Below are 26,980 nucleotides of genomic sequence, written 5' to 3'. Positions count from 1 at the left end.
TGCGTTTCTTACAGTATGTTCGTCAAATTCTGTCTTACCTTTGTTGTTGTAGACATCAAGGTAGTTGGGCGCAGAGAATATGGTGATGAGGGACGGGAAGCCAGTGGTCTGACTCTTTCTGTACATGCGATATCTGGCGAAGGAAGACAATAGGTGAGGAGGGGTTGACTTTGAATCAAATTGGCTTCTTGCCGCTTCCCCTTTGGGATATTATTAGTGTGATCTTCTATTCTTATGGGGGTCGCTGGCGTGTTTGTCTAGTAAGGTGACGTGTGGGCGAAGGGGTACCTCATATGACCCCGGGGAATGAAATCCCTGCCCTGATTCTTGGATGTGAAACTCACCACAAGCAAACACAAGTGTGGCTTCAGTGCAATGTTCGAGGAGTCAATGCTGACCAGGTTTGGCTGCATTATTTAACTGTCGATGATTTATGCACTGGATTACACCCTTGCAGCAACTTCTTTTAGTTTTTATATACAGTGAGACCTCAACTTACAAACACCTCAACTTACAATTTTTTTGTCTTACAAACGTCAAATTTATGAAAATTAAACCTTATAATAAGCACTATTTTCATAATGCACACACACCACGGCTGGCGGAGTGATCATCGGCGGAAGCACACGACCGAACAGCACCAGAGGTTAAGTTACGAACAGTCCTTATGGAAGGTGACTCTCCTTCCATAAGCCATCAACGACCATCAAAAAGGTAAATAAAACTTTATTTTACAGCACAGTTTATTTCTTTAATTACAGTCGTCATGAAATGCGCCTCTTTTTCCAAACAGCAATTCCCTTTGACCTTCAATCTCCAACGCCATTCCATCAAGCCATAAATGACCATCACAAATGTAAATTAAGTGACTTTATGATACAATGCAGTGTATTTCTTTCATTACAATACAATAGCAAATTTATTATACATAGAATAAGGTATGTTGTGTATACTTTTAAGGCTTATTTAGTTGAAAAGTATATTTTATGGAAACCCGGGAATGGATTATTCCCATTTTAATGGCTTCCGATGGATTTTTTTTTGAGAGACAAACTTTTCGCCTTACACACTCTGTCTGGGAACCAATTAAGTTCGTAAGTTGAGGTCTCACTGTACACACATATACATATACAAATACATACACGCACACACACACACACACAATATATAACCAAGGTATATATATATTGTGTGTGTGTATATGTAATGATAAACAAGGGCACTCTATGCATGCAGACCATTTCCAAAAAGATAATGAGTCGAGTCCACCGCTTCGATGTTGGCTCATAAAAGCTACAAGGGGGTAGAATTTATTTTGGATCAAACAACTACGGGCTGTTGAATCAGATTTCAACAGTGGCGGGCCAAGCGTTTGGTACTTGGGCGTTGCCATGCTATCATTATTTTGGGCCCACCAGCCTCCAAGGATGAATTTCCAAAGGGTCATGGTGAATTACATTGACATGACAAGACAAAGCGGGTGATATCCAATCGGGAAAAAAAATACAAAATATGGAATTGTCACAATCAGTATGAATGTATAGAATGAGTCTCTCCGGGGAAAAGAAATGAATCCTCCCACCATGTGAACTTGCTCCACCTCAGTAATCATACAACTGGCTGTGATCATGTGCCGCACCACTTCACTTCAACACGCTCCACATGAGGCCCCTACTCCCCCCGTGTCGTGTCAGCCTTCTAGAGCACGCTGGCTCTATTTTGTTTTTGTTCAAACGCCAGCGAGCAACGCTGCCATCACAGGATGAGGGAAGACGCCCACAAACTCACCCAGCATCCTGCGCTTCATGGGCTCGGATGATAGATAATAAATTATTGTGATGTAGGAAGTCGCAAACGGCAGGGTAGCTGTGACAGAAAAAAAGAAAAAGAGGAAGCAGGGTCAGTTTATCCTCATATCAAGAGAAGGCAGAAAAGCACATCACAGGAAATACAAAATGCGCAAAAATGAAAGTATTAAAGGATACAACAGGTTCCAATCTTGTACAACCAGAGGGGACATTTTCAAAAAGTAGGTTTTATTTTAAACGGAAGCATAAATGTCAAGTGCGACACATGAGTCAGAGTTGGATGAAGTGAAAGAGGAAAAAAAACCTTGGCTTACAGTGTTCGAGTGTGTTTTAAGTTTGCATTGCTTTAGCCGGAGGGGAGAGAGCACAAACCTTGAATTAAACTCATCCAACGCCCACTCAATCTAGAATATTTTTTCACATAATGAGTGGACCTTGTAATGGATCAGCAATAAATAAATAAATAAATAAATAAATAAATACAAATAAATAAATGCGTGTATGAATAATAATAATGACATAAATAAAAATATAATATATAAATTATATTCAGAGGAGTGTGAAACCTAGCCAAAGGGTGAATGACAAAACGCGGCATCGCTCAAACCAGGTCGTGTCTGTCTGTCATTATTTTGTACTTCATAAAAAAACACACCGTCAACATCAATAAAGAAAAATATTGAAATACCGTTCGTGTCCATTCAAGATTCTGAAAATGGTGCCCAAATAACTCAAAGACTGAACAGTTGGGCATTTAAAAGTTGACAAATAAAAACGTCAAGCAAATTGCGGTTTTGTCCCTACATTTAAAGTAGCAACACCGTCGTTGAGCATCAACGTAGCATGACATCACTGAAACGGGATGTGTAAAGGCTAACCGCAAGACTAGCTGATTCCAGAAGAAAACGCATACTTGTCCACCGGAGGCATTTCGAACTGCTTGTGCTGGCTCGCCGCAGGCCCACCACAAGCCAAGGAAGCATCACTCAGGCCATAATGAACGGCGGGGACTGCTGAACGCATTAGGGAGGGCTGCGCCCACTGGCGACGCGCCAGCTCATTACATTCTGTGGTGGCCTCAGCTCGGTCTGCTTCTCGCATTTGTTTTGCTCACTTATTTAACTCCATCGAAGCTAATGTGGGCTACATAAATCTTTCGCACAGTCGCACGAGCATCCCACTCGGCGCTGCTACACGTAATCTATCCGATAGCTACTAATGTTAGCATTAAGCTAATGGACTTTCTTGAAACAAAACCGCTATGGTTCTGGAGAATGTTTTGATCAATAAATATTAATAACATTTTGGTGGGTAACTATTCAATTTGGCGTCATACTCGGCTCTGTGACACGTAATCCGTCTGATAGCTACTAATGGTAGCATTAAGCTAATGGACTTTCTCAAGACAAAAATATAATGCCTCAGGTTAACGTTTTGGTGAGTGAATATCCAATTTGTATTTTTTTGCGTCAATTCAACAAGAAAAACAACAAACTGTGATGAGTTCAGGTCACCACAGTGGAACAAAGTGCCTCACTGGGCATGACACATTAAAAATGAGCAGCTAGCAATCCCAACCTGTAGAAGTAGGAGCAGCCTCGGACTGTGTTATGTGTGAAGTGCTCCTGGGTCTTCTCATTCCCAAAGTCCTCCAGGGGGTCGGACCACAGCAGATCGCACATGGGGCCGTACGCTGGAGGTTCTTTGAATCTGTCGAGCTGCGGACGGAAAAGAATGGATGTCGGCAAATCTGGGGTTTTTTTTCCTTAAAGGCATGCAGAGGGAATTTAGAAAAAGGCAATGTATAAGGTACTCAAGTATGTGGGACATAATTGCAGATTTTGTAGTATCAACTCAATTTTTCAGCAGTTGGGTTCTTGGTTTTATTAATATGTTTGATCATTCGAATTTGGCATGGTTGTTATCACCACATCTCTGTCTTGACACTATTTCCATTTTACAGAGACATTAAAGGGAAATACAAGACGAACCATTTTTGACAATAAAATGTGCCCTCACTAGTCTGCATTCTGATTGATATTTTTGTTAGGGCAATTTGCCCTAACAATTATGTCAATGGAATACAAATTTAAGGAACAAATTCCAGGTTATTCTTATCCATCTTAGGGGGCGGTCATTTTGTTTTGTACGACCACCTGCTGTTGACTGAAAATGACATCACGGTGTCATCTTGGAAACATCACATGACCAAAACCAAAAAGCAGGTGAGTCGTGACGGCCCCTTGGATCTCTGACATTATTTTCGGGTCGAAAGCATGTGGCTGTACAAGGCAAAATGTACGCCCTGAAGGTTGACCCAAAACAAATTGATTTTTCTGCTTTGTTCATAGTCCACAAATGCAACATTAATCAAAATGCTGTACTCATACAAATGGAACATATTATTGTCAAGAAAATGATTGATTTGACTTCCCTATCAAAGCTCCAGTATGGAAAAATACCAGGCTTCCACAACAGAGTGATTTTGAAGCCACCAAGATTAGAAAAATGTGTAAAACCAAATGTCACGCAGAGGTGTCCAGGCTTATCCGCAAATAGGAGGCAACGGTCAAAGCTCTCATAAATGCAAGCACCCGGGCAATCTGGACAGGATGACATAAGCTAATCATTGCGACATATCGTTGCTTTTAATTGTTTCAGTCCAAATTCGAGGCATTGGCTGCTTTTTTCGAGCAAAGGAGAAGCGACTCGTTCTCAAATAAAAGATTGCAGATGATTGCGTGATGGGACACTTGAATACGGTAGAATGTATGACGCACGCTTCCTGATTAGACACCCACAATCCATTTGGAATGATTGAATTAGTGAGAGCGTGGCATACAGGTCTTCAAGCCGTTTTAATTAGTGCAAAGATTTGCTGTGCCAGAGCACCATTTATTTCTCAGCGTTCTTGGCAGAGTTGCTTCGCTGAAAGTACAGTATGTTTAGTATAAAAAGTTTCACCTTCACGAAAGAAAAAAAAGCCGACATTGGAAAAAAAAGGAGAAGTCTGAAATCGGCGACATACTTTCCTGATGTCGTCAAGATTCGTGATTTCTGGAGAAAGTCCACCATGTACACAGAGGAACTGCTGATTCATAAGTGCGGCCAGAGGAAGGCAGTCAAAAGCGTCCATGCACGCGTCATACACCCTCTCTGAATACTTAATTCTACCTGGAATAGAGATGGGGGTTGGGAGTGGGGAGGAAAACGCGCGCCAAGTCAAACAAACCCGACAGGAAAACGGGACAACCATCACTGTCTCATTCCGGATGAAAAAGAGCCACTTACATTCCTGCTTAAATGTGAAATACTCTGTTAAATGTCTACATTCGTGGTTCCCACGCAGCAAAAAAAGAGTTTTGGGGTAGAGGATCTTTAAGGCCCACAAGTACAGCACACACTGTGGGCAAAGAACAACAAAAACAAGCAGTTTAGACACAAAGCTTCAGGCTCTAGACCACAGGTGTCCAAGTCGAGGCCTGAGGGTGAAATCTGGCCAGCCACATCATTTTAATCGGCCCGCAAAAGCTAATCAAGCATGTCAAGTGCCATGATGCTTGTAAAAGTCCGAATCAAAATTTCAAATTGTCTCACGCAAATGACAATAACAGTCAGGATGTTTTACTTCAGATGTGAAAACTAGTTATTCGTTCATTTGTTGTGCATTCTGTATGTAATGTGAAGGAGATGAAACATTTTAATGGTTTCCCCAAATTCATAACGTCACCCGAAAGGAACCCATAATTATAATGTGGCCTACAGTAAAAAAATCGTTTGACACCCTTGCTCTAGACCAGGGGTCGGGAACCTTTTTGACTAAGAGAGCCATAAAAGTGAAATATTTAGAAATGTTTTTTCAGTGAGAGCCACACACACACGCACACACACGCACGCACGGCCACTTTTCTACAAAATGTCAGAATGTATTATTTAAAATAACTTTGTGACAGTACTCACCGTTAACATGAATGGTTTTCCGTTCCTCATGATTGGTAAAAATCCAGCCAAACGATAGGAATGAAAGTCAACTTGCCGGGTCCACAGGCGAAGTTACTGCTAGCTAGCCTGCACACGGCTCATTAGCTTCCACACTTGCTATCTGACATATACTTCTCGCAGAAGTATATTGATGCGAACGTTAACATGGGGCGTGTTAAAATATCACTGACATTCGACTGTTTCATCGACGCGAATCCTCCGGTGCATTCAAGCTGGAGTGTACTCATCATTTTTTTCAACATGACGGCCAGTATCATCCAATCAAAATTGCGCTTTCTGCCAACCTAGGTCAATGTCATCCAATCAAAATTGCGCTTTCCGCCAACTGCAGCCCCAAGAGGAAATGAACGGCGAAAAGGCGAGAATATGTATTTAATTTTATCGGCGAGCCATATGCAATCATCAAAAGAGCCATAGGTTCCCGACCCCTGCTCTAGACTGACAGATTTTACTGATTAAATAAAATTTGAACCCGGGCAGTTCATAAAAATACACCGTGACATTTGCTGTTTAGGCTACTTTACTTTTGGGGGCGAAAAAAAAATGAAGAAAAAAGCCCAGAAGCATGTAGCCACTTTTTATTAATATCACAGTATCAGAAGCGCTGACCTACATTTCCAACCAAAATTCCCATTTTTGTTCCATTAAATGATCTTAATTTATCCCCAATAGTCTATTCGCTTGATTTGGTTGTGTTTCTGTGACTGTACCACTTCCAGCAGGCAGACGTGGCTGGCGGTTGATTTTTAGGGCTCGGGCAGCGGCTGCTGTGAGGTCCTGATTGTTTTTGTTGGAATTATTATGGCACAGATGAATTGCATTTTGGGGAATGAATCATGCATGAAAACTTGGCTGTGGCGAAAAGTTTGGGAAAGTTAAAAAAAAAAAGAAAAGAATAAAATTGGCTCAGTAGAGGCTCGAAAAGTAGAAAAACAAAATTCGGCATGGATGATAAAGGGCTGCTAAGCATCCAGAGAGGTACAAAAAAAGTTAATTGCGAGGATATGCAAATATGTGCAAGACGTTAGCTATGATTCCCCCCCCCCCCCCCAAGAATTTACTTTGGCCCTTTTTTGAACATTCGCATAGCCCCATTGAGGGTTCATCTGGCTGACTTTGGATTTGGGCTGTACCATCTCAAGACCTGGGACAAATATTCCTTCGATACAAAAGAGGAAGAACAACTCCGATTATTATCCCATTATCCACCCCCCTCCCCCGTCCCAAAAAATCATCCCATTCATATTATCGCCACTTTCAGCTCAGTTTATTTACTGTCCAGTCCGATTTGCGATTTTAGCCTCCAAGCATTGCCATAGCAACCACCTTGGTGACCTGCAGATACGCATTGCATAGTTTTTGCACGCAACTGACCGTTTCGGCAATTTGGATGGGACGGTGGTGGTCTGAAGAGGTAAATTACATCCCCACCAAAGGTCCTAATATGAAACACATGGCACAAAAATCTCCTCGCACCACTCACTTCAATACTGAAATACCCTCTGTCAACGTAGTCCCCCAAGAAAAGGTAGCGCGTAGATGCTGGGGAGCCACCCACTTCAAAGAGCTTCATCAGGTCAAAGAACTGCCCGTGGATGTCGCCGCACACTGAAAGTTTAACACACCACAAAAACACAGAAATTAGGAAGACAGCCACAAAAAGTCTATGCAACACTGGGAGAACCATTGGTTTATTATCATATTTCTAATCCACAGTATGCCATGGGAGAAAAACGATGGCATTGTTTCGTATTTTGGAACCTTGAATTGGTGGTTGATATTATAGTCCAACTATTCATTCACGGGGTGGCGAAACCAGTTTTAGTTGAGATATTATGTGGTGTGGTTGTCGGATGGAAAATTTAAAAGTAAAAAATTTACATTTAAAAATAAAAAATTAAAAATAAATGTGACGATAAACAAATAAATAGATGCAATGATAAATAAATACATAAATAAATAAAAAGAAAGAAAGAAGCCATTGGACAAGTGAATAAATCACTCAAGTGTGTTTAAGTAAGAAAGAAAATAAAATAGAATATAGAATAAAGTATAAAATTAAATAAGGTACTTGATGAAATAAATTCACCAAAAATAAAATCGACATTATCGAAAGAACTTAGTTCAGTTAGTGGCATTGTTATACTTTTAGTTGTTTGTTCATGGTGCAGTTTCAGTTTTCTTATCTTTTTTTTCTATGTTTTTTAACCTTTACCTTTTTTTCCAAGGCAATTTTTTATGTTATTTGTCTCACGGAAATGTTTCTTCAATTAAGGTTTCATTTATGTCATTCTGTTGCCTTTAATAACCCTGGTAGAGGAACACACGCATTTTTATAGAGAAAGGTGATTGTTTTATTTCATTCAATTTATTTATTTAATGTATTTATTTTTTCATTCATTCATTCATTCATTCATTTCATTTATTTGGTTTATTAATTCATTAATGGATGTTTTTATTCATTTGTTTATTTATGTCTTTCTTTCTTTGTTTATTTGCTTTTTTATGTATTTTCTTGCTGTTCTTCAACCATAAGCCTCTTTTGGGCAACTGCAGACCTTGCAACCATTCATCAACCGCGCCAGATTTAATCTAAGTACAACCAGGTCTTGCCAAACACACTGAAAGTCCATTGGCGAAAAGCATTGGAAAACATGTCATCACCTTCACAGACAAATACTGGGATGGATAAACCCATCCAGGCCGTGTGCCCGGGAGGCGTTTTACTCCCACATGAAATCCCTTTGGATTCATCCGATTGCGGCAATTCCACATCACGCCAGTTCGGCCACCTCCTGGTTGGAGAATTGGGAGCAGCGCCACAAAGACGGGAAGTGCAAATCATTCAACGCGGATTAGTTCTCTGCAACCTTTGTGATCGAGAGGGGGCGTCCAAAGCAGGTCTGCGATTCACACCAGCTGCCTTTGCTCGCGTGCACCTCGGATTCAAGATCCGTCTCTCAATTTGGTGGAATTTCACCCAGGTAATCCATGTGTACATTGGTTGGCCTTTCCATTGTGCAAGGACAACATTTTCAGCCCTCAAATTTGGATTCCCGCATCCAAAGTCCTCGTAACTCGCAAACAAAAAGCATTGGAGGAAGAAGCTAACAATTAGCAGCAAACAAGGAGGTGCAGTCAACCGTGTTTGCATCGCATTCTTCGCTTCTCGCAGCTTTACAATGCACGTCTACAAATAAAAGACAAAAAGGCAACCGATTAGAGCGAGCTGCAGGGCAGCGCTGAAGAGCAATTAAGTCCGGTTTACGAGTCTCACGAGACGGCGAAGGGAATCAACTCTCCTGGAGTGTATCGTAAACCGCCCTCCTACTATTTATCTTTCATTATACCCACACGGTGACACAGTTTGAACACATACTCTTTAATAAAACGTGCACACCCAAACACACACACAAACGGAGCCTTTGGAGACGATTAGTGTCAGATCTTTAAAAACAACGTCCTCATTCCCTCCTGCCGGCAAGCCAACACTACGACAATGGCATCGCGCCCGACTATTTTAGACGGCTTGTGAAATTCCCAATGGCGCTAAGATGGCTTCAGTAAAGCCAATTTGGGCTCAAAAGCAGTTGAGTGCATCCTGCTACTTTCCCTGACTGGCTAGTTAACGCCGATGTGGCGTCTACAGGAAGTGTCTTTTTTTGTCTGTGAGTGCAACAAAAGATTGTTGAAGTAGCAGCAAAATTTTTTCACAGAAAGTTGGAGATGGCTTGATGTGCCACTAAATGTATTTTTTATGATGACTTCAAAAAGTTGTTTTGTTTTAGACCTGGCTTCAGATTGCCGAGATACAGTGAGACCTCAGCTTACGAACACCTTATTTTACGAACTTTTCATCTTACGAACGTCAAATTTATGAAAAATAAACCTTGAAATACGCACTGTTTTCATGATACACACCCACTACGGGTGGTGGAGTAATCTTCGACGGAAGAACACCAAAGCACACGACCTTCGGATCTGGCAGTGTGATCTTCGACAGAAGCACACGACCGAACAGCGGTCCAGCCGGCGCTACCTTCCACACCCTCTCTCATTGAATGCACACGTCGATCGCCTCCATGGAGCTTTTGGCTAATAATTTTACTATTATGGGACCAAAAAAAAAAACACCACAGGCTCGACTTCAGCCCAAGAAGACACAAAATAAAATCACTGTCGCTGAGAAGAAGGAAATAATTGAAAAACACGAACGAGGTGTGCGTTTGTGTGATTTAGTGGCCGAGCACGGCTATGCTAAGTCAACCATTGCTACCATTTTCCAGAACAGAGAAGCCATCAAAGGTGCGTCTGTTGCAAAAGGTGTTTCCGTGCTCTCAAAGCGACGGTCTCGAGCAATTGAAGAAGTTGAAAAACTTCTGTTAATTTGGATTAACGAAAAGCAGCTATCCGGCGACAGCGTGAGTAAAGCTATTTTATGCGAGAAAGCACGGCTAATTCACGCCGATATCGCCATGCGCCAGCCTGGAAGTTCGGCGCTTATTGAGGATTTTAAAGCCAGCAACGGATGGTTCGAGAACATCTGAGGGCGAGGAGGAGATGGCTGCAGCATGAAGTGAACTCATAAAGGCAATGTTGGCAAAGTGGAATGATGTGCAGGCTTTTACCGAACAGTTCCATCCAGAAAAGACTGTGGCTATGACAATCATCAACATGATGAACGATAATGTGATGCCTCAGCTTCGTAAGACCTTACAAGTCAGAAAGCAACAGGTGTCAATTAAGAGGTTTTTAATCAGCAAAAATGGGGAGTGACGGCTGAAGAAACCTTCTCATCGATGGACCACTCCTGTACGACTGAGAGCTTACACAGACGTATTTATCACTAGTCGTAATTCAGGGCGATGACATTTCACACCAGTTGCCTTAATTCATAAATGTTACCGAATATATTACAGCAATATATTGTTGTACTGGACAGTAACTTTAAAGGACAACCGACGTCTCCGGACAAGTTGTGTCCATAATTTATAAAATGGCTTCAAATGACTTCTACTGGGCGTATTTTAATAAGATTCCACCGCATATAGCTATATTTTACGTTTTAAGACTCGCTCTGAATATTCAGGAAGTCTTGTTTTTGAGTTGGTGACGCGTTCGTACGTGACGCCATGAAAGGACCGCCCCCTGACCGAAAAAAGACACATTGTAGCAGAATTTCCATCACGTCAATGTATTTTGCTATACATGTTTTGTTACTCATCCAGTAATTAATATGATTCAAATAGTTCTGAAGAGGAAAGCATAAATGTTTGCCATCGATTAAAGAAGTCCTTCCGTGTCATTTTGAGGCGTCTGGATTCCAATGTAGCGTCCCAGAAAATACACAAGATGGCACCCAAGCTCCGTTGGAAATGGGCTGATTTGTCTGCTGGGAATTTGTGTCAGCTAGTATCAAATAGTAGTGTTGGTGCAACACACAACGATTCACCATCGCGTTATTTATGTGTTTTCCTTCTAATTTCGCCATCAACACAGACAACATGAATTTTTCAGACGAAACAAAGTACCCAAAATGCATTGTGTGTCGCTTTCTCGGTCAGGGGCCTTCCAGACGTGACGTCACGCGAGGCATCGTCACTAACTCAAAACTTCCTGAATATTTAGCGCAAGTCTTAAAACGTAAAATATAGCTATATGCGGTGGAATCTTTGTAAAATGCGCTCAGTAGAATTCATTTGAAGTGATTTTACAAATTATGGACACAAGTTGTCCAGAGCCGTGATGCGGACTTTGTACCGATCTGTCGTGGTGAAGAAGGAGCTGAGCCAAAAAGCAAAGCTCTCAATCTACCGGTCGATCTACGTCCCAACCCTCATCTATGGTCACGAGCTATGGGTTGTGTCCGAAAGAACGAGATCCCGGATGCAAGCGGCCGAAATGAGCTTTCTCCGTCGGGTGTCCGGGCTCTCCCTTAGAGATAAGGTGAGAAGCTCGGTCATCTGGGAGGGGCTCAAAGTCGAGCCGCTTCTCCTCCACATCGAGAGGAGTCAGATGAGGTGGCTCGGGCATCTGATTAGGATGCCCCCGGGACGTCTCCCTCGTGAGGTGTTCCGGGCATGCCCCACTGGCAGGAGACCCCGGGGACGACCCAGAACACGCTGGAGAGACTATGTCTCCCAGCTGGCATGGGAACGCCTCGGGATCCGCCAGGACGAGCTGGAAGAAGTGGCTGGGGAGAGGGAAGTCTGGGCTTCCCTACTGAAGCTGCTGCCCCCGCGACCCGACCCCGGATAAGCGGCAGAAGATGGATGGATGGATGGATGGATGGAAGTTGTCCAGAGGCGTCGGTTGTCCTTTGAGGCAACAGAGATTTTCAATACTATGATGGTGTGAAAGAAAAATTGCGAAACAAAAATTGGAGCACAACAATGCAGGGAAGCAAAGTTTCTCTTCAAGAGCCACAAAAAATGTCCAGGTGATTCATCTGGATTCCTGTTGTGAAGGATGCTTATTGCTATGGAAACACCTGAGTAATTGAGTCTTATGTCATTGAGAAATACAAGTCATCAAAAAAGGGGGAGGGAGGCTGAAAGAGTGGCACGCTCTTCAGCTTCATCTAGCCGGCGGAGAAGGCAATCTGTCCGTCATTCGGCTTCAGTCCACCTACAGACGTTTGCCACCCCCTCCCTTCCTCCCCCCGTCACTGCAAATGCGAGCGAGGCGAGAAGCGAGCCCACATAAGAAGAACAGGTGGGAGTAAATTAAGCGGGGCGAGAAACAATTCGTTCTGACCAGAGCCTGCTCGCTGCGCTAAAAGCCACCTCCTGAGAAGCGGCGCATCAGCAGGCTGCAGATACTGCGAGTGGGCGGGCGGATGGACATTACACAATCAGAACCTACACGGGGCACCCCGATGCCGCCCAGGGCCATTGAGCATCGGGAGTCTGGGCCATATCGAGCTGTGACCCAAGTATGTTTACAACAAAAACAACAGGCAGGTCATCATGGCACGCTCCCTCCCAACCATAGTAAATGGCAGCGCTGTATGACAGGTTCATCTCCAAAAGGCAAAAAAAAAAAAAAAAAAAAAAAAACAATTTTTTGGGGGAGAAAAAATTCATGAAAAAAAACCCATTGAACCCAAAGTGGCAGGCCAGTGGTCAAATGGTTAGCATGTTGACCACTGTCGATGTCATGTGTTTGATCCCAGCTCCGGCCTTCCTGTGTGGAGTTTGCATGTTGCCTGTGTGGGGTTTTCCCGGGTACTCCGGTTTCCTCACACATTCTAAAAACGTGCCTAGAAGGATGATTGAACACTCCAAATTGTCTCGAGGTGTGAGAGTGAGCACGGATGGTTGTTCGTCTCTGCGATTAGCTGGCGATTGTTCAGGGTGTCCCCCACCGACTGCCGAAAGACAGCTGGGAGAGGCTGCGGCAAAATAGGCAAAAAAAAGAGAGTATTCATTATGAAAAAATAATTGTTGAAACCAAAGTGGCCCTGTGGTCAAGTGGTTAGCATGGTGACTTCACAGTGCAGAGGTACCAGCTTCGATTCCCGTTTTGTGTCGAGTTTGCATGTTCTCCCCGGGCCTGCGTAAGTTTTTCCAGGTACTCCGGTTTCCTCCCACATTCGCAAAACATGCACTGAAGGTTGATTGAACACTCCAAATTATCCCTCTGTGTCAGTGTGGATGGTTTTTGGTCTCTACGACTGTTTGGTGATCGGTTCAGGGTGTCCCCCACCTACTGCCCAAAGACAGCTGGTAGAGGCTGTGGCAAAATAGCCCCCAAAAAACAAAAAGATTAAAAAAAAAGATTTAGAGAAAATTAAAGAAATGCTGAACCCAAAGTGGCCCGGTGGACAAGTGGTTAGCATGTTGACTTCACAGTGCAGAGGTACCGGGTTTGATTCCCGCTCTGTGTGGATTTTGCATGTTCTATCTTTTTGACTTACTGACACTTGGGGCAGACTCCAGGTGTTCCTCAGAGTTCACGTTAGCAGTCAAGTAGAACTGGAAAAAGAAATAATGACACCCCTCCTCAGCCCCCGCCTCACTCTTCCGCCTTTCTCTTTGTCACATGTCCTCGAGGCCGACAACAAGGCGCCCTAAGCAGCCACACCAGAGAACTATAAGTGAATAAAATGTGTTCCATTTAGAAATTCGCAAGCATTACTGTAAAAGCGCGTTGCCCGGCAATGTGGCCGAAAAGCTTTACTGACAGCCGACAACCGTGTGTGAGTGTGTGTAACTTGGATTTTAATTGTCATAGACCCCCCCTTCCAACCTATCCAACCTTCCGGCTTTTGGTGGCGTCTGCTTGTGGGTTGCCCACAAGAGACGAAGGTGTGGTTCCTTCGGTAATGCCTGCTTTTTGACTGAAAACGAGAGCCGAAAGTTGCTGCCATTCAGCATGGTGGAGCTCCTCTTCATCCTGACCTGACCGTGTGGTTGAGTTCGACGAGTTTTCAAGGTGGGAGACGCTAGCACGCAGCCATTTTATTTGAATGTATTGTGGAATTCTTTGTGGCCAATTGTAATTCTATTCACGGTTAATCTAGGCATCTACGGCTTGTAACCAAATTACATTGGTCGAGGTGGGCCATTCTAATTTGGGCCGATGCGTAACAAGTTTTTGCGCGTGACAAGTGACGCCTTCACGAATCACTGTGTCTGATGCCGGGCGCCGGCGAAAGAAATATAAGACCGGAATCTTCTAGTAAGAGATTCTTCAGGAGGGGTGAACTCCTGGAATTTATTTTTGTGCGAGGACTGGGAAGAAAAAATTAAAAATTGAAACATTTATTAATTTTGACCCAGGGGATTATGTGTTCTTTTTTTGTTTAAATGCAGCTGCCATTGATCGTGATTCTCTGTGATATTAATACATTCATTTTGACTGATTCGGAGTCTTCTTTGCGTTTGAGTTAACACAGCGGGTGAGTGCCTTGCTGGGACTTAAGCCAACAGCAGGAATTGTTAGTGAACTGTGGTGAATTAAAAAAATGGGTGCAATCTTTGTCTAAGAAATCCCCAATCCACCAGGATACGAAATACATAAAAAAAGTGGGGAAGATGTAAAACATTTTCAGAGGACGCTTTGAAAATGTTTTCAGAAACCCCAGCTGTATTCCTGTATCTGCTGATGAGGATTCCGGATATGTTAACCAATTTAAGCAAACTGAGAAAAATGAAAAAGCTATGTCTTCAAAGATGGCCGCTGATAAAGAAACTCCTCCCTTCCAAGAACAAAGGAGCACATGGTCTTGAAATCGCCATTACTAGGACAAACATAAAACTAACCACTGCAGGGAGAGGGGCGGGCTGTGGGTTGGGGGGTTTGAGCTTGGGGGTTAGAGGTCAGGGGGGGATCTGCGCGTAGGGTCCTCCACCCTCTCTCACGACTGCCCTCTCTGTCCCCCGCCCTCCCTCCGACCCCTTGCTGCTTGTAGAAGACCAGATATGTTTTCAGGAAAGGAGCAGACTGGAGCACACACGTCCCCTACTAGGGGGACTCAGTCATTACACCATTTTTTTACACAAGAAATGTCTTCATGTATTGCTGACTTTCACTGGTGTGAAATCCTGTGACTTCTCAAATTCTTTTGTACCTTGACGATATCTTACTTGCCACACTGACTGAAGACGAAAACAGGACTGTATCAATCGCTTTGTTCCAAAATCTAGAAAGTACAGGTAACAAAGCTTCTTTGACTATGTTACAGTTTTGCCAAAAAGAAGTTGAATTTCTAGGAAAAAAAGATGATGATGACATTTCTACGACCTGACTTGAAAGACACACCTTTACCTGACAGCATCCACCTGTATGTTGACGGCTCTGCATCTAGGTCAGATGCAGGGGGTAACAGGGTGGGTTATGCTGTTGTGACCGACATTGAAATTATTAATGCAATCCTCAAGATTCTTGGTACGCTTGTATCAAGTTGGGGAAGGCTTGGACCGTTGTGGTCCATTCCAAGCCCAACACAAAATGGGTTCGAGATAGCTGTGCCCAAGAAGCAAAACGAACTGTCGTCAAGATAGCTCGGGGGAACTGGTTACAGATATCCAACTTGCTATCATAACCCACGATATTGCAGGATGTATGGACTTGAGACTCTGTCCTGAGTTTCGTGAACATCACATTGGTTTTCCCGTAACTATACGTATGATGTCATCTGTGGCATCACCAGTCGTGACATCGCCTTTCCACCATAAACCACACATCAGACTGACAGCCTGGGTGGAAACACCTGATAAACCAGCCCAAAGTCCAGGTGTCATGGACGCGTTGTATCAACCGTTTGCAGGAGACAAACATGACTGGAATCCGTTGTTATCAAACACGTGGTATCGTTATGCTACACTAATTGCTAAGCAAAATAGGAAAAGTGATTCTTTTGTATGCTCTTATATGCCTCATACTGTGACACAACAACGCGTGCATTCGAAAGTATTCTGAGATAAAATGGCTAGAGCTGCATATATGTTAATATCTTTGCATAGACGTGATCAACATTTTCCGGTTCTTCGCAATGCTTCGAGAGGAGAGATTGTTCCAGGTTTAGATACCATTTTGGAAACTGAAAATCAGGTTATGACCGAGAGCGGGTTGCGACGACCAGTATGCGTTGCAATGTACAGTACGGGTCAAAATTTGGGTTTTATAGATGAGGATAGATGTTTATATGTGCTACCGCTAAACACTAACGTCACTGTTTTGTCCGTATCTTCACATCTTTGGTGGTTATGCGGTTGGAAAGTATATTCTTTTATTCCTCCGCGAGCCTATGGTTTGTGCGCACCTGTTACGGTAACTGACAATACTTTCATCGTTCCCAGTCGTCCAGCGCACCATCATATGAAAAGAAGAGTATCGTTTAAGCCCCATGATTCAATCTGGGGAACTGATGTTCCAGAACAATTCAAACACCATAGCACGGGTAGTAAGGTAATGTTAGCTCTTTTTCCACAAATTGGAGTGGCTAAAAACATGCTACGAATTGAAACGATTGATTACAGATTTCAAGTGTTTGTAAATGCCAGCTTGAAAGTGGATGAAATGCAAAACGCCGAAATTGCAGCAATTAGACAAATGGTGTTGCAAAATAGAATGGTTTTGGACCTTTTGACAGCCCCACAAGGGGGCGTCTGTGTGTGTATATGTGCGACACTTGTTGTACGTACATAACCGAAGAAGCGAACTCCATAAACATGACTAATGCTTTGTCTGTTATCAGGGATCTCAGAGATGATATGGCCAAAGATCGACGGCCTGATCACCCGTGGAGCTTTGCCATGCTTTTTGGAGGCTCTTGGTATACGACTTTGCTTAGACTGTTTGTGCCTGTCATGATCGTGGTTGTACTTATTTTCTTAGTCATTGGTTGTATCATTCCATGCTTAAGAGCAACGCTAATTAATATGAAAACTAATTTTCAGGTGAACTACGCAAAGGTTTTGTATCAACAAATGCGTGAAGGGGACCCTGTGTTGTAGCTTGGAATTTTACACCATGGCCAGAGTGTGGTTGCTCCCGACAATACGGAGGGCCGAAGAGGAATTTTCGTCGTCAATATTTATGATTGAATTGGATTTACCTTTCAGACTCTCGCAAATGGAGAGGTTGCATATCACAGCAGTATAGTTATGACAGAGGTTTTTTGCCTTCTCCATGGTATAGAATGGTTCCCTGTGCCGTTAGTTATGATGTGCATGCATGGAAACCGTTTTGGAAATGTATGTACTGATGTTTAAATGTGCAACAGGGGGGAATGATAGAGTGTTTTTATACACATCCGTAAACATCCTATGTTATTTCATGTTTAGTTTAGTACATCCTATGTTATTTCATGTTTAGTTTCGTACATCCTGTTATTTCATGTTTAGTTTAGTCTGTATGGATGTATGTAGCTTATTAGTTAACTCGTTGCGTATGTAGGGTGTAACTAGAGATGTTTTTCAAGTCTAATGTTCTCCCAACCCCCTCCCGAAGCTGATAGGCTTAGTCGAGATGATGTCATCAACTGCTGTGTGAGTAAAACTAGCTTGAAGGGGCGGGCTTTGCGCTCTTGGCTCCCTGCTCCGACGAGAGATGTTCTTCTATTGTTTTACGAGAATAAAGTAGTCTTTTATGTTCACCATCTATCGTCCCCGCTGGTATTTCATCATAAAACTCAGTTGAACTCCGAACCAGAAGAGAAACAGGAATTAGATTCCAACACAAATAAATAAATAAATGAACAAATGAGCATATAAACTTAAATAAATAAATGGAAAGATAAACAGACAGAGAAATAAATGAATAAATAAATAGGTACATAAACAAACAAATAATTAAATGCATGATTGAAAAACAAATAAATAAATAAACGGACGGGCAAACCAACAAATAAATAAATACGTGAATTAAATAAATAAATGAATAGATAAAAATACACAAATAAACTAATGAACAAACCAACAAACACATATATGCACAAAGAAAGAAAGAAACAAACAAACAAATAAATATATAATCCACCAAGCATCTGACCAGGAAGTAAGTGTGTCAGCGTGACAAGCTCAAGAGAAGCGAGAGCGGCGACGTGTCGTGCTTCGGCGCGTCCGCACAAAATATTGACATACTAATTTGCCGGCCTTCTGTCACGTGGGAATCGGGCCGTGTTTACAAGGTGGCTGCAGTGGAGTGGAGAACAAATACGTCATCACAACTTCTCACATTTTTTTGTCCCATCTCATTGCCCCAACTCACATCTTACATAAGAGATGCTGTCACTTTGTTTTTGCCTCCTCTGAGCTCCACGGCGGCGCCTGAAAAAGGCTTCGAGGTTCAACAACCCACTCGGAATAAAGTGAGTTATGCGGTCAGGAAGGGAGGGTGGGGGCATTAGGGGGGGCAAAATAATGTGAGTGAATGATGGGTTGTTGTCATAGATCCTGTGTGGGATTTGAAAAGCATCAAAGGATCCTCATTAAAAAGTCTAATGGAGGAAGGAGCACTTGACCAAGAAGAAAGGCACCAATGGCCACCGCCGTGTGCCTCAGCGAATTTCCAGCTCGGAGTGACTTAAATGCGACAATACGGGATGATTCAAGATCCATATTTAGGTCTAACTGTCATTTTATTTTATTTTTAATAAGCCTGGACAGCAGTTACATTACCAGATGTTCTGACATCAGTAATTGCTTCAAAAAAATTTGTGCTACAGTGATACCATTAAAAATGAGAATAATCCGTTCCCAGGTCCCCATAAAACATGATTTTCTACTAAATAAGCCTTAAAACTACACAAAATATACCTTATTTTATGTATAATAAATGTGCTATTGTGTCGTCATTAAAGAAATAAACTGTACTGTATAATAAAGTCGTTTTATTTACCTTTGTCATGGTAGTTGTCAATGGATGGTAGCAATGGTCGACTTAGCGTAAGATTATATTCTCGCAAATTTAATGTTCATATGGCGAAATGTTTGTAAACTAAAGCGTTCGAAAAGCCTAGGTATCATTGTACAGTTGAAACTGTTTTTAGACCACATCTATGACCCTAAATAATTGTAATTTCATGTTGCAAATTTTCCCATTGTGGGACGAATAAAGGTTTTCTGATTCTGATTCTGAATATTGAAAAAAAATTCTCAGTCTGGAAGGACGCGTGTAGATCCACATGAGGCTCATTTGCAGTACTTCCGCTAACAACACTGGCTAAACCTATGCTCCTCACTGATGTGCGAAGCTTCAATATTTCACTTCAACATACTTCCTAAATGCTCATGTACTACTTTCCTATTGGCCGAGGTTTCGGCATCATTGTTCCTTCTCTTTGTTAACACGGGAAAATTATGTTTTTGTCGGTTATGGTACACGTTTCGAGCATGATCGAGGAATGTAAAAATCATACAGCCCTTTTCATTGACATCCGGTGTCACATGCATCCTAGTTTCAAGTTAAAAACAAAAACACGGCTCGCCGCCTGCTGACCTGTCACCGGAGCCTCGATATCCAGCAGGTTCTTTTCCGCGCGCAAGATGGCGGCACCCTCCCTGATGAGCCTCAGCGCCACCGCCTCCTCCACACGTCCCTCTTTGGTCAGGTGTGCTTTCAGCACGTCAACTTTGGGCTTGCCCTCGCCGTCAAAGACCTCTTTGGCAGTCAGTCGATGACTGGGCGGGAATGGAACGGCTGCAGGGGGAACAAACGGAAATGTCAGACAAGGCTATTTTTAAACGAGCTCATCACGACGTCACAAAAACGTCATTTGTGATGTTTATTCGGGCGAAAACACTTTCGGAGTTCATTTGAGAAGATTTCACCCGATGCAGACTTTATACGTTGAACAGGTGTGACGCTTGAAGCCAAGACACAGCCCACGGGGGCTTTGAGCGCATACACTGGCATGCAAGCTCCCTGAAGGTGACATCAGCGGTAACCAGACCTGTACTTTGCAAAGCAAAATAATATTTGCTGTCCCAACTGACCCGTTTTTAAGTGTATGCAACAGCTGTGTGTTAAAACGGCACATTTCTATCAATACAGAAACTTGATAGTTTGACTGGCCCCAAACAAAAGTTTCCCCCAACCATGTATGACCCACGCGTCTGTCTCTACGTACAAATTGACATTAGTTTGTCTGCGAAAATTTTGAAACCAGTGCGCTGACAGGCTGATCAGGACAAACTTCGACTAGTCTCGTCGGATCATGAGGGACCAAAATGCCAATCCAACGAAAGTCGTAAAAAGATTAAGGCACATCACGTTAAAAACACAAAAGAGAAAAGTGTGGTAGAAGGGATGAGTCAAGATTGTGTGAAAAGGTGACGGCATGTAATAAAAGACGCTAACGGTCAACATGAGCCATTGAGTCCGTGTTGCTAACTACCCCTTTTTTAGTTGTCATTTGTCCATCAAAAGCCTTTTCTCGCTCTTTTTTGATTCATTCAGAGTTGGTGCTAAAAGCAATGTACACACAGTCAAACCTCGCGTTTACTTTGAAAGTGTGAGTTCTTATCGTCTCATATAACAGAAGATTATGTGGGAGTCGAAAGAAAGATGAGTCACAATTCTCGACGATGGCTTTCAATAAGGGAATCCCAAAATGAAAGTGTTTGGCAAATGAGTTTTTGTTTGCTAAATTTGTGCATTTTTATACACAAAGTCTGCTCTAAAAATTAGACACGCAGCTTTAGAAGATATTGAATGAAATGCAGCAACACTTTCCCTCCGAATTCGCGAGCGACAAACTGTACTTGCTGAGAAAGGCTCAAGACCAAGGCTGCCCCTCAGGTATCAGGGGCAATGACAACCCAGCGTCAAATATCGAATTACACAAGGTCCTGGGTCGACCTCCTCTTTGCACCTACTGCGACACTCAAATCGGAAGGCCTACACATTTTCTTTGATGTCAAGGTCTGTTTTTCGGGCCGTGTTTGAAACGGTGACTAAAACGCTTTGCTGCCATCCCGCCACTGGCACACCCGCAGCAACAATGCAACCCTTTCAGAGGCGGCCATTTTCGCTTGCATGGGAGTTCCCACAAACCTGGGGAATGGCGAGCGGACCCGCCGAGGTGACATAAGACTTTGAAAAAAGAATAACACTAGACCACAGCAAGAATAACCCCAGAGAAAGGAGCGTTTGTTTTTCCTCAGCACATCCTCTTTACATTGCCTCCGGTGGAAACGCTCGACTTTCCCCTTGTGGAATTTTCAACAGCCCTCCATTAACGGCGATTAAAACGTAAATAAAACGGCGATAAAAACGTAAGCTGGAAGCATGCGTGTCCCAAGACGTGAAATGGCATCACCGGCGCAGCGATGAGAAACAAGGCATCCGTCGCCAAAGCCGTTCAGAGATCATTTTCACGCCTGCCGGCGAGTCGAACATCGTGCAGCGTGACGCTCAAAACGCTTTATTCGCGCCTCGCTTTCATGAATTCTAACATCCGTCGGTTGCGGATATGGCCGGCCAACTGCTCTGCAGGCTTGAATCTGCTGCGATCAACTCACTAAGGTATGTTGAAATAAAATGACGCCAAACGATTATCTGGCCTCAGCGATAAGAATTGAGTTCAGGGTTTGCTGTGACCGAAAGAATTTGCACAATATCTTCCCATTTCATGGCAAAATGAGACCCGGTGAGAAAAAGCTGACGGTGCGTGGTGGATAGCCCCCAGAGGCCACATCCAACGCTCGGCTCATCACTCTTCAACCAAAAAAGACACGTTTGACAAAAACGCAACCAAGGGGTCCCTTCAGAATGCCGGAAATAAATAAATAAGTTTAGATGTACTGTCATTAAGCGTTGTCGCCCGCAATTTGACCAGTAGCTTGAGAATAATTGCTAATGTAGCATGCTAATGATCGTCAATTGGCTGAAAAATAAATAAAAGCTCTGACATCACGAAAGGTTGACGTGACACGACAAAATGACAAAAAAAAGGCTGAAACTGTTTCAGTCAATTTAATAATAACAGGCGATATTTTGGGCCTGCAGGCTCGTGCGCTGCTGGCAAAAAAAAAAAATAATAAAATAAAATAAAGAGCCGCTGAGAAATTTGCACATGGCACTTTATGATGCATTAGTGATGGAAGGCGGCCTGCTGAACAAAAATGCCTGGCGGAGCAAAGCTTTGGAGCTAAGTGTATTTGAGTGAGCTGATTACATCTGCGTGCGGTAAAGGAACGATGCCATGCGGTGGCAGAGAGCGGGAGGGGGCGGGGGTTAGAGCAGCAGGTGCCTCGCACGAATCGCTGAGGTAGAAAGGGAAAAAAAGAGGGCTGCCAGGAGCATCAGAGGCAATCAAGACGCAAGCGGGACGTGAACACGAGGGAGCAGCGTCAAAGACGATTGACTGCCTTCTGCAAGTCATGATAGACCTTCAAACATTTTTTGTCACCCCCCCCCCCCCCCCCCCACACAAGCTTGAATTCATGCCACAAAATCAGACACCCGAGGCCGAATTAGCAGTCGGTCGGGAATGTAGCATTACGCTCATCAAGACGTTGAACGAGGGGTTGGCACTTTGCGCCGACGTACGCTAACCGGAAGGGCGCCTGATGATGCATCGATACCTTCCATTTGAGCCGGGGACGACCCTGTGTGAATGTCAATCATACAATTTTCCATCTCACACGGTTACAAATTAAAAAATAAATAAATAATGATGTCATCAGCGATATTTCCTTTGCACCTATGAGAGTGCTACGAAGTGTTCTTGACCAATGCGGCGAACGTGTGAGCTCTTTCCGCAACGCCACTAAGCAGGTGAGGAGATATCACATAAAAGCAAGTACAGCACGTTGCCACGGAAACAGCCCTGTAGAGTCAAACTCTTTATCTTATTACCCGATGCACCAAAATGGTCTGAGGGTGGGGGAAAAATGCTAAATGACGAAAAAACTGTCATGGGAACACATTTTTTAAAATGTGGAGTGGTTGGGTGTAGGGTTGGGCGGGTTGTTATGGGTGAGGGGCTGCTATTAATCCCGCTGCTCGCTCGACGTATTTCACCACAGAGAGATCACATTGGCAGAACAATAATAAAATAACAATAATAATAAATTGCCCCGATCAATTGGCGCAGCAAGCATAGAATCGCAGGAGACTGTATGGTATGTATGCAAAATCAGCAGGGATGACAGGAAGTAGGTGGGTGGGGGGGTGTGAGGGCCTGATGGAGGCGGCGCTGAGTGGTCACTGTGTGAGGGAAGTCCCCGCAGTGGATTCCTGCTGGAGATTGGGTGCGTGCGGCAAGCCATCCGAGTGGCAGTAGATCAATGACACAGTTAGGGGCCGCCAGGGACCCTTGTCACAGCTGCCATATACGACAGGGGGCAGGGGGGGTGGCGGAATAGTATGCTTTCAGGGGGTACAGCATTGCGCCTCAATATGCTGGGTATCTTTGCTTTACATTACGTCTGTGTAAGCTCTCAGTCCTACAGGAGTGGTCCATCGATGAAAAGGTTTCTTCAGCCGCCATCTGTACTTCTTTGAAGGTGTCAGACATTTTGCTTCTTATCAAAGAGGCTTCGTCAGCTAACTAAAATTTGCTGGTAGATCTGGCCCTGAATATGCTTACAGTCCAGAGGTGGCAGTGCCAGTCCTCTGCTATGATAGGTCCCTGCTCCAAGGTTGGGGGAGCAGAGGACTATTCCCTGAGGCTACACTGATTACTTCTATTGTCCTGACTGATTATGGCCTACGACTGGCCTGATTGCCCCATTTGCGCTGGGATCACCTCATCAGCATACCTAAGCCTGTGAGGTACCGATCTCAGGAGTGTGTTGTACGAACGATCCAAATTAAACCTCACACCACCATGGCGATTTAGTGAAGGGTTTTGCTGTTTTATGAAAATAGCCTATTTTACTCCCCTTTCAAACCATCTATTTTCTTTCACTAAGATTTTAACTTCATTGTCGTCAAATGAGTGGTTGCTAGCTTTTAGGTGCATATGTACTGCCGATTGAGGCCCACTAGTATTATCCCTGCGATGTTGATAAAGTATTTTTTGAGAATTTGTTTATTCTCCAATGTATTGCTCTTTACAATCTTCATTTTTACAATGTATTGAATAAACTACATTACTTAGTTTTTCATTTGTGAGCCTATCTTTTGGATGCACTAATTTTTGTCCTAAAGTGTTTATCGGTTTGAAATAAGTAGGAATTTTGAGTTTCTCAGCAACCTCTGCAATGTAAGGTACTGCTACTCCTCTCCTTTTAGTATCGTCAGGATTTTTGGTGTCATTCCCTATTCTTTTCTTTTGACATTTGTTAAAAGACCACTGAGGGTAACCCCGGTTTGTGAGTGCTCTCCTGACATGTTTTGACTCCTTTTCCCTACCTTCGACGCTTGTCGGTATTAGTTTAGCCCTATGCTGGAGGGTTCTGATAACGTACGACACCATCAAACAAGTACAGATGACGGCTGAAGAAACCTTTTCATCGTTTGCTTTACTTTGGTAAAGAAAATAAACTACATAAATTACATTTTTCAAAAATAAAATAAAAAACAGTGGAACGGTCAAAATACTTATTTCTGTGAAGACAAGTAGCCACTTCTGTACTTTGACCAGACTTGAAATGAACTGACGTTAGCCGCGCAAGGTAGCGTTTTAAGTTAGTCATTAGCCTTGTTTGTAAATGAGCTAACTCCCGAAGCTAGCAGCAAATATTCAAGGAAGGAATTTATATCGGGAGGCAGATAAGTGGCGCGTCGGTGCGCATCCACGCTGCCCATTGAATAATTCGCTCCAGTCCAAATCCATTATGGCACTTTCACGCATTAAAATCTTGTAGCTTGGCTGTACAACATTTCAATCTCAATTCAAAGTCAGGTCGGCTACCACCGTGAGTGCTTCAGAGGCAAGTCAGGCATTGATATCCATGTACAGTTTGCGGTTTTACAGTGTAGTTGAATTTCGCCGCGTGTGACGTAGCGTGTGAACAACTGTCGTGATGTTTTGACTCAATTGGCTCCCGGCACTCACGACGACATTCGCTAATGGCCTAAAAGTGTCATAGAAGAGCCACCGGATGGATCGTTATCTCTGTTTTGGCCGTGCCGTGGCTCCAACATATGTCCTTACAGTCCTTGGTGCAAAAATAAATAAATATATAAATTATTAGGCACTGGACCACTGCCCTAGAGACATGTGGTCGGGTAGCCAGTGGATCACCATTTCCGATGCTGCAAGTCTGAAGTGGGTAATTTTTTTTTTCATTTGGGCCACGGACCTTAATTGCTTTGTATCCCTGATAAGGTTATAATTAGGAAATAAAATAGTGTCTTCATTTCTAAGGAGCGCGGATAAAGCAACTCCATGCTCCCTTAGTTCCATATTAGCGTTACCATGACTTTGTCCAAAAGTGATGCCAGGCGTGAGGTGATATCATATTGGAATAATTGACAATAATCGTAAGTAAATTCTAAAATGAGGTTATTTGTTTTAATTTAAAGCAGATTCTTTACTTACAGACAGTGTAGGTGTTCAAATACCTGACATGTTTCGGCGTCTACTTCCGCCTTCCCCTACACCTAGACTGTCTGTAAGTAAAGAATCTGCTGTAAATTAGATATTAAGTAGACACAATGAACTTAGTATAACGAGGTTATTTGTTTATTTATTAGTTTATGTATGTATTTGATTGTTTATTCGTTTTTGTGTTTATTTATTATTCATTTATCCGCGTGTCCATTGATGTGTATATATTTATTTATCTGTTAGGTTGTTTATTGGTTAGTTGGTTGGTTGATTGATTTATGTATTTAACTATTTATTTATCTATTTATCTATCCATCCATTTTCCGTACCGCTTATTCCTCATTAGGGTCGCGGGGGGGGGGGGGGGGGGGGGGGGGGGCTGGAGCCTAGCCCAGCTGTCTTCGGGCACGAGGCGGGGTCACCCTCAATTGGTTGCCAGCCAGTTCGCGTCCCGCTCCGGCCTCCCTGTGTGGAGTTTGCATGTTCTCCCCGGGCCCGCGTGGGTTTTCCCACATTCCCAAAACATGCATGGCAGGCAGATTGAACACTCCAAATTGATCTTAAGTGAGAGTGGAAGAGTGACTGTCGTTTGTCTCTGTGTGCCCTGCGATTGGCTGGCAACCAATTCAGGGTGTCCCCCTCCTCGTGCCCGAAGACAGCTGGGATAGGCTCCAGCACCAAAGGTGACCCTAGTGAGGAATAAGCGGTACGGAAAATGGATGGATGTTCATCAAAGTCAAAGTCAGCTTTATTGTCAAATATGCTAATATGCATGACATACAGCACAGATGCAATTAATGTCCTCTCGGACCCAGCGTGCAAGACATGCAGGCACTTATAATGTGGCTAAAAAAGACAATTGACAACAGACAATACATGCAACCTCCGCATGCAAAGTGAGGTAGCTTCGTATGGAAAGTGAGGCAGTGACGTATGTAAAGTGAGGTAGTGACATATGTAAAGTGAGGAAGTGACGTATATAAAGTGACGTAATGTAGTAATGCAAAAACGAACAACAAGAAAGGGTTGAAGTGAGGTCTTGCAGAAAAAAATGAGAAAGAAGAAAAAATAGAGTTCAGGGTGATCGTACAGCATGTAGCGTGTACTCAGAGTTCGGTGAGTGTGGCAGTGGGAAGGGGCAGGCTGGGCAGGGCTGGGAGGGAGTTGAGTCTCCGGACTGCCTGGTGGCAGAAACTGTCCTTGAGCCTGCTGGTCTTGG

The 26,980-nt window shown here is 43.4% G+C and overlaps 1 protein-coding gene across 5 annotated transcripts in view; it reads right to left on the bottom strand.

Annotated features, from left to right (window-relative positions):
* Positions 1–26,980, bottom strand: part of LOC148902260 (protein phosphatase 3 catalytic subunit alpha) — a 75,044-nt gene that overhangs the window by 22,626 nt on the left and 25,438 nt on the right. For 4 of the 5 annotated variants that reach the window (XM_088990637.1, XM_088990640.1, XM_088990639.1 and 1 more), the window contains exons 2-8: positions 19,758–19,958; positions 7,294–7,418; positions 5,100–5,211; positions 4,837–4,982; positions 3,387–3,526; positions 1,789–1,866; positions 39–133 (exon numbers count right to left, since the gene is read on the bottom strand). In XM_088990637.1, the coding sequence (XP_088846763.1) occupies positions 39–133; positions 1,789–1,866; positions 3,387–3,526; positions 4,837–4,982; positions 5,100–5,211; positions 7,294–7,418; positions 19,758–19,958 (897 nt within the window). Of the gene's footprint in view, positions 1–38; positions 134–1,788; positions 1,867–3,386; positions 3,527–4,836; positions 5,212–7,293; positions 7,419–19,757; positions 19,959–26,980 lie in introns of all 5 variants that reach the window. The other variant, XM_088990636.1, reaches the window with a different exon arrangement.

This window comes from Hippocampus bargibanti, linkage group LG02, assembly GCF_051943395.1.
Source record: "Hippocampus bargibanti isolate YZ-2025 linkage group LG02, ASM5194339v1, whole genome shotgun sequence".
Taxonomy (NCBI): Eukaryota; Metazoa; Chordata; class Actinopteri; order Syngnathiformes; family Syngnathidae; genus Hippocampus; species Hippocampus bargibanti.
Note: the sequence above shows the minus strand (reverse complement) of the source record. Positions and strands in the feature narration are given on the sequence as shown.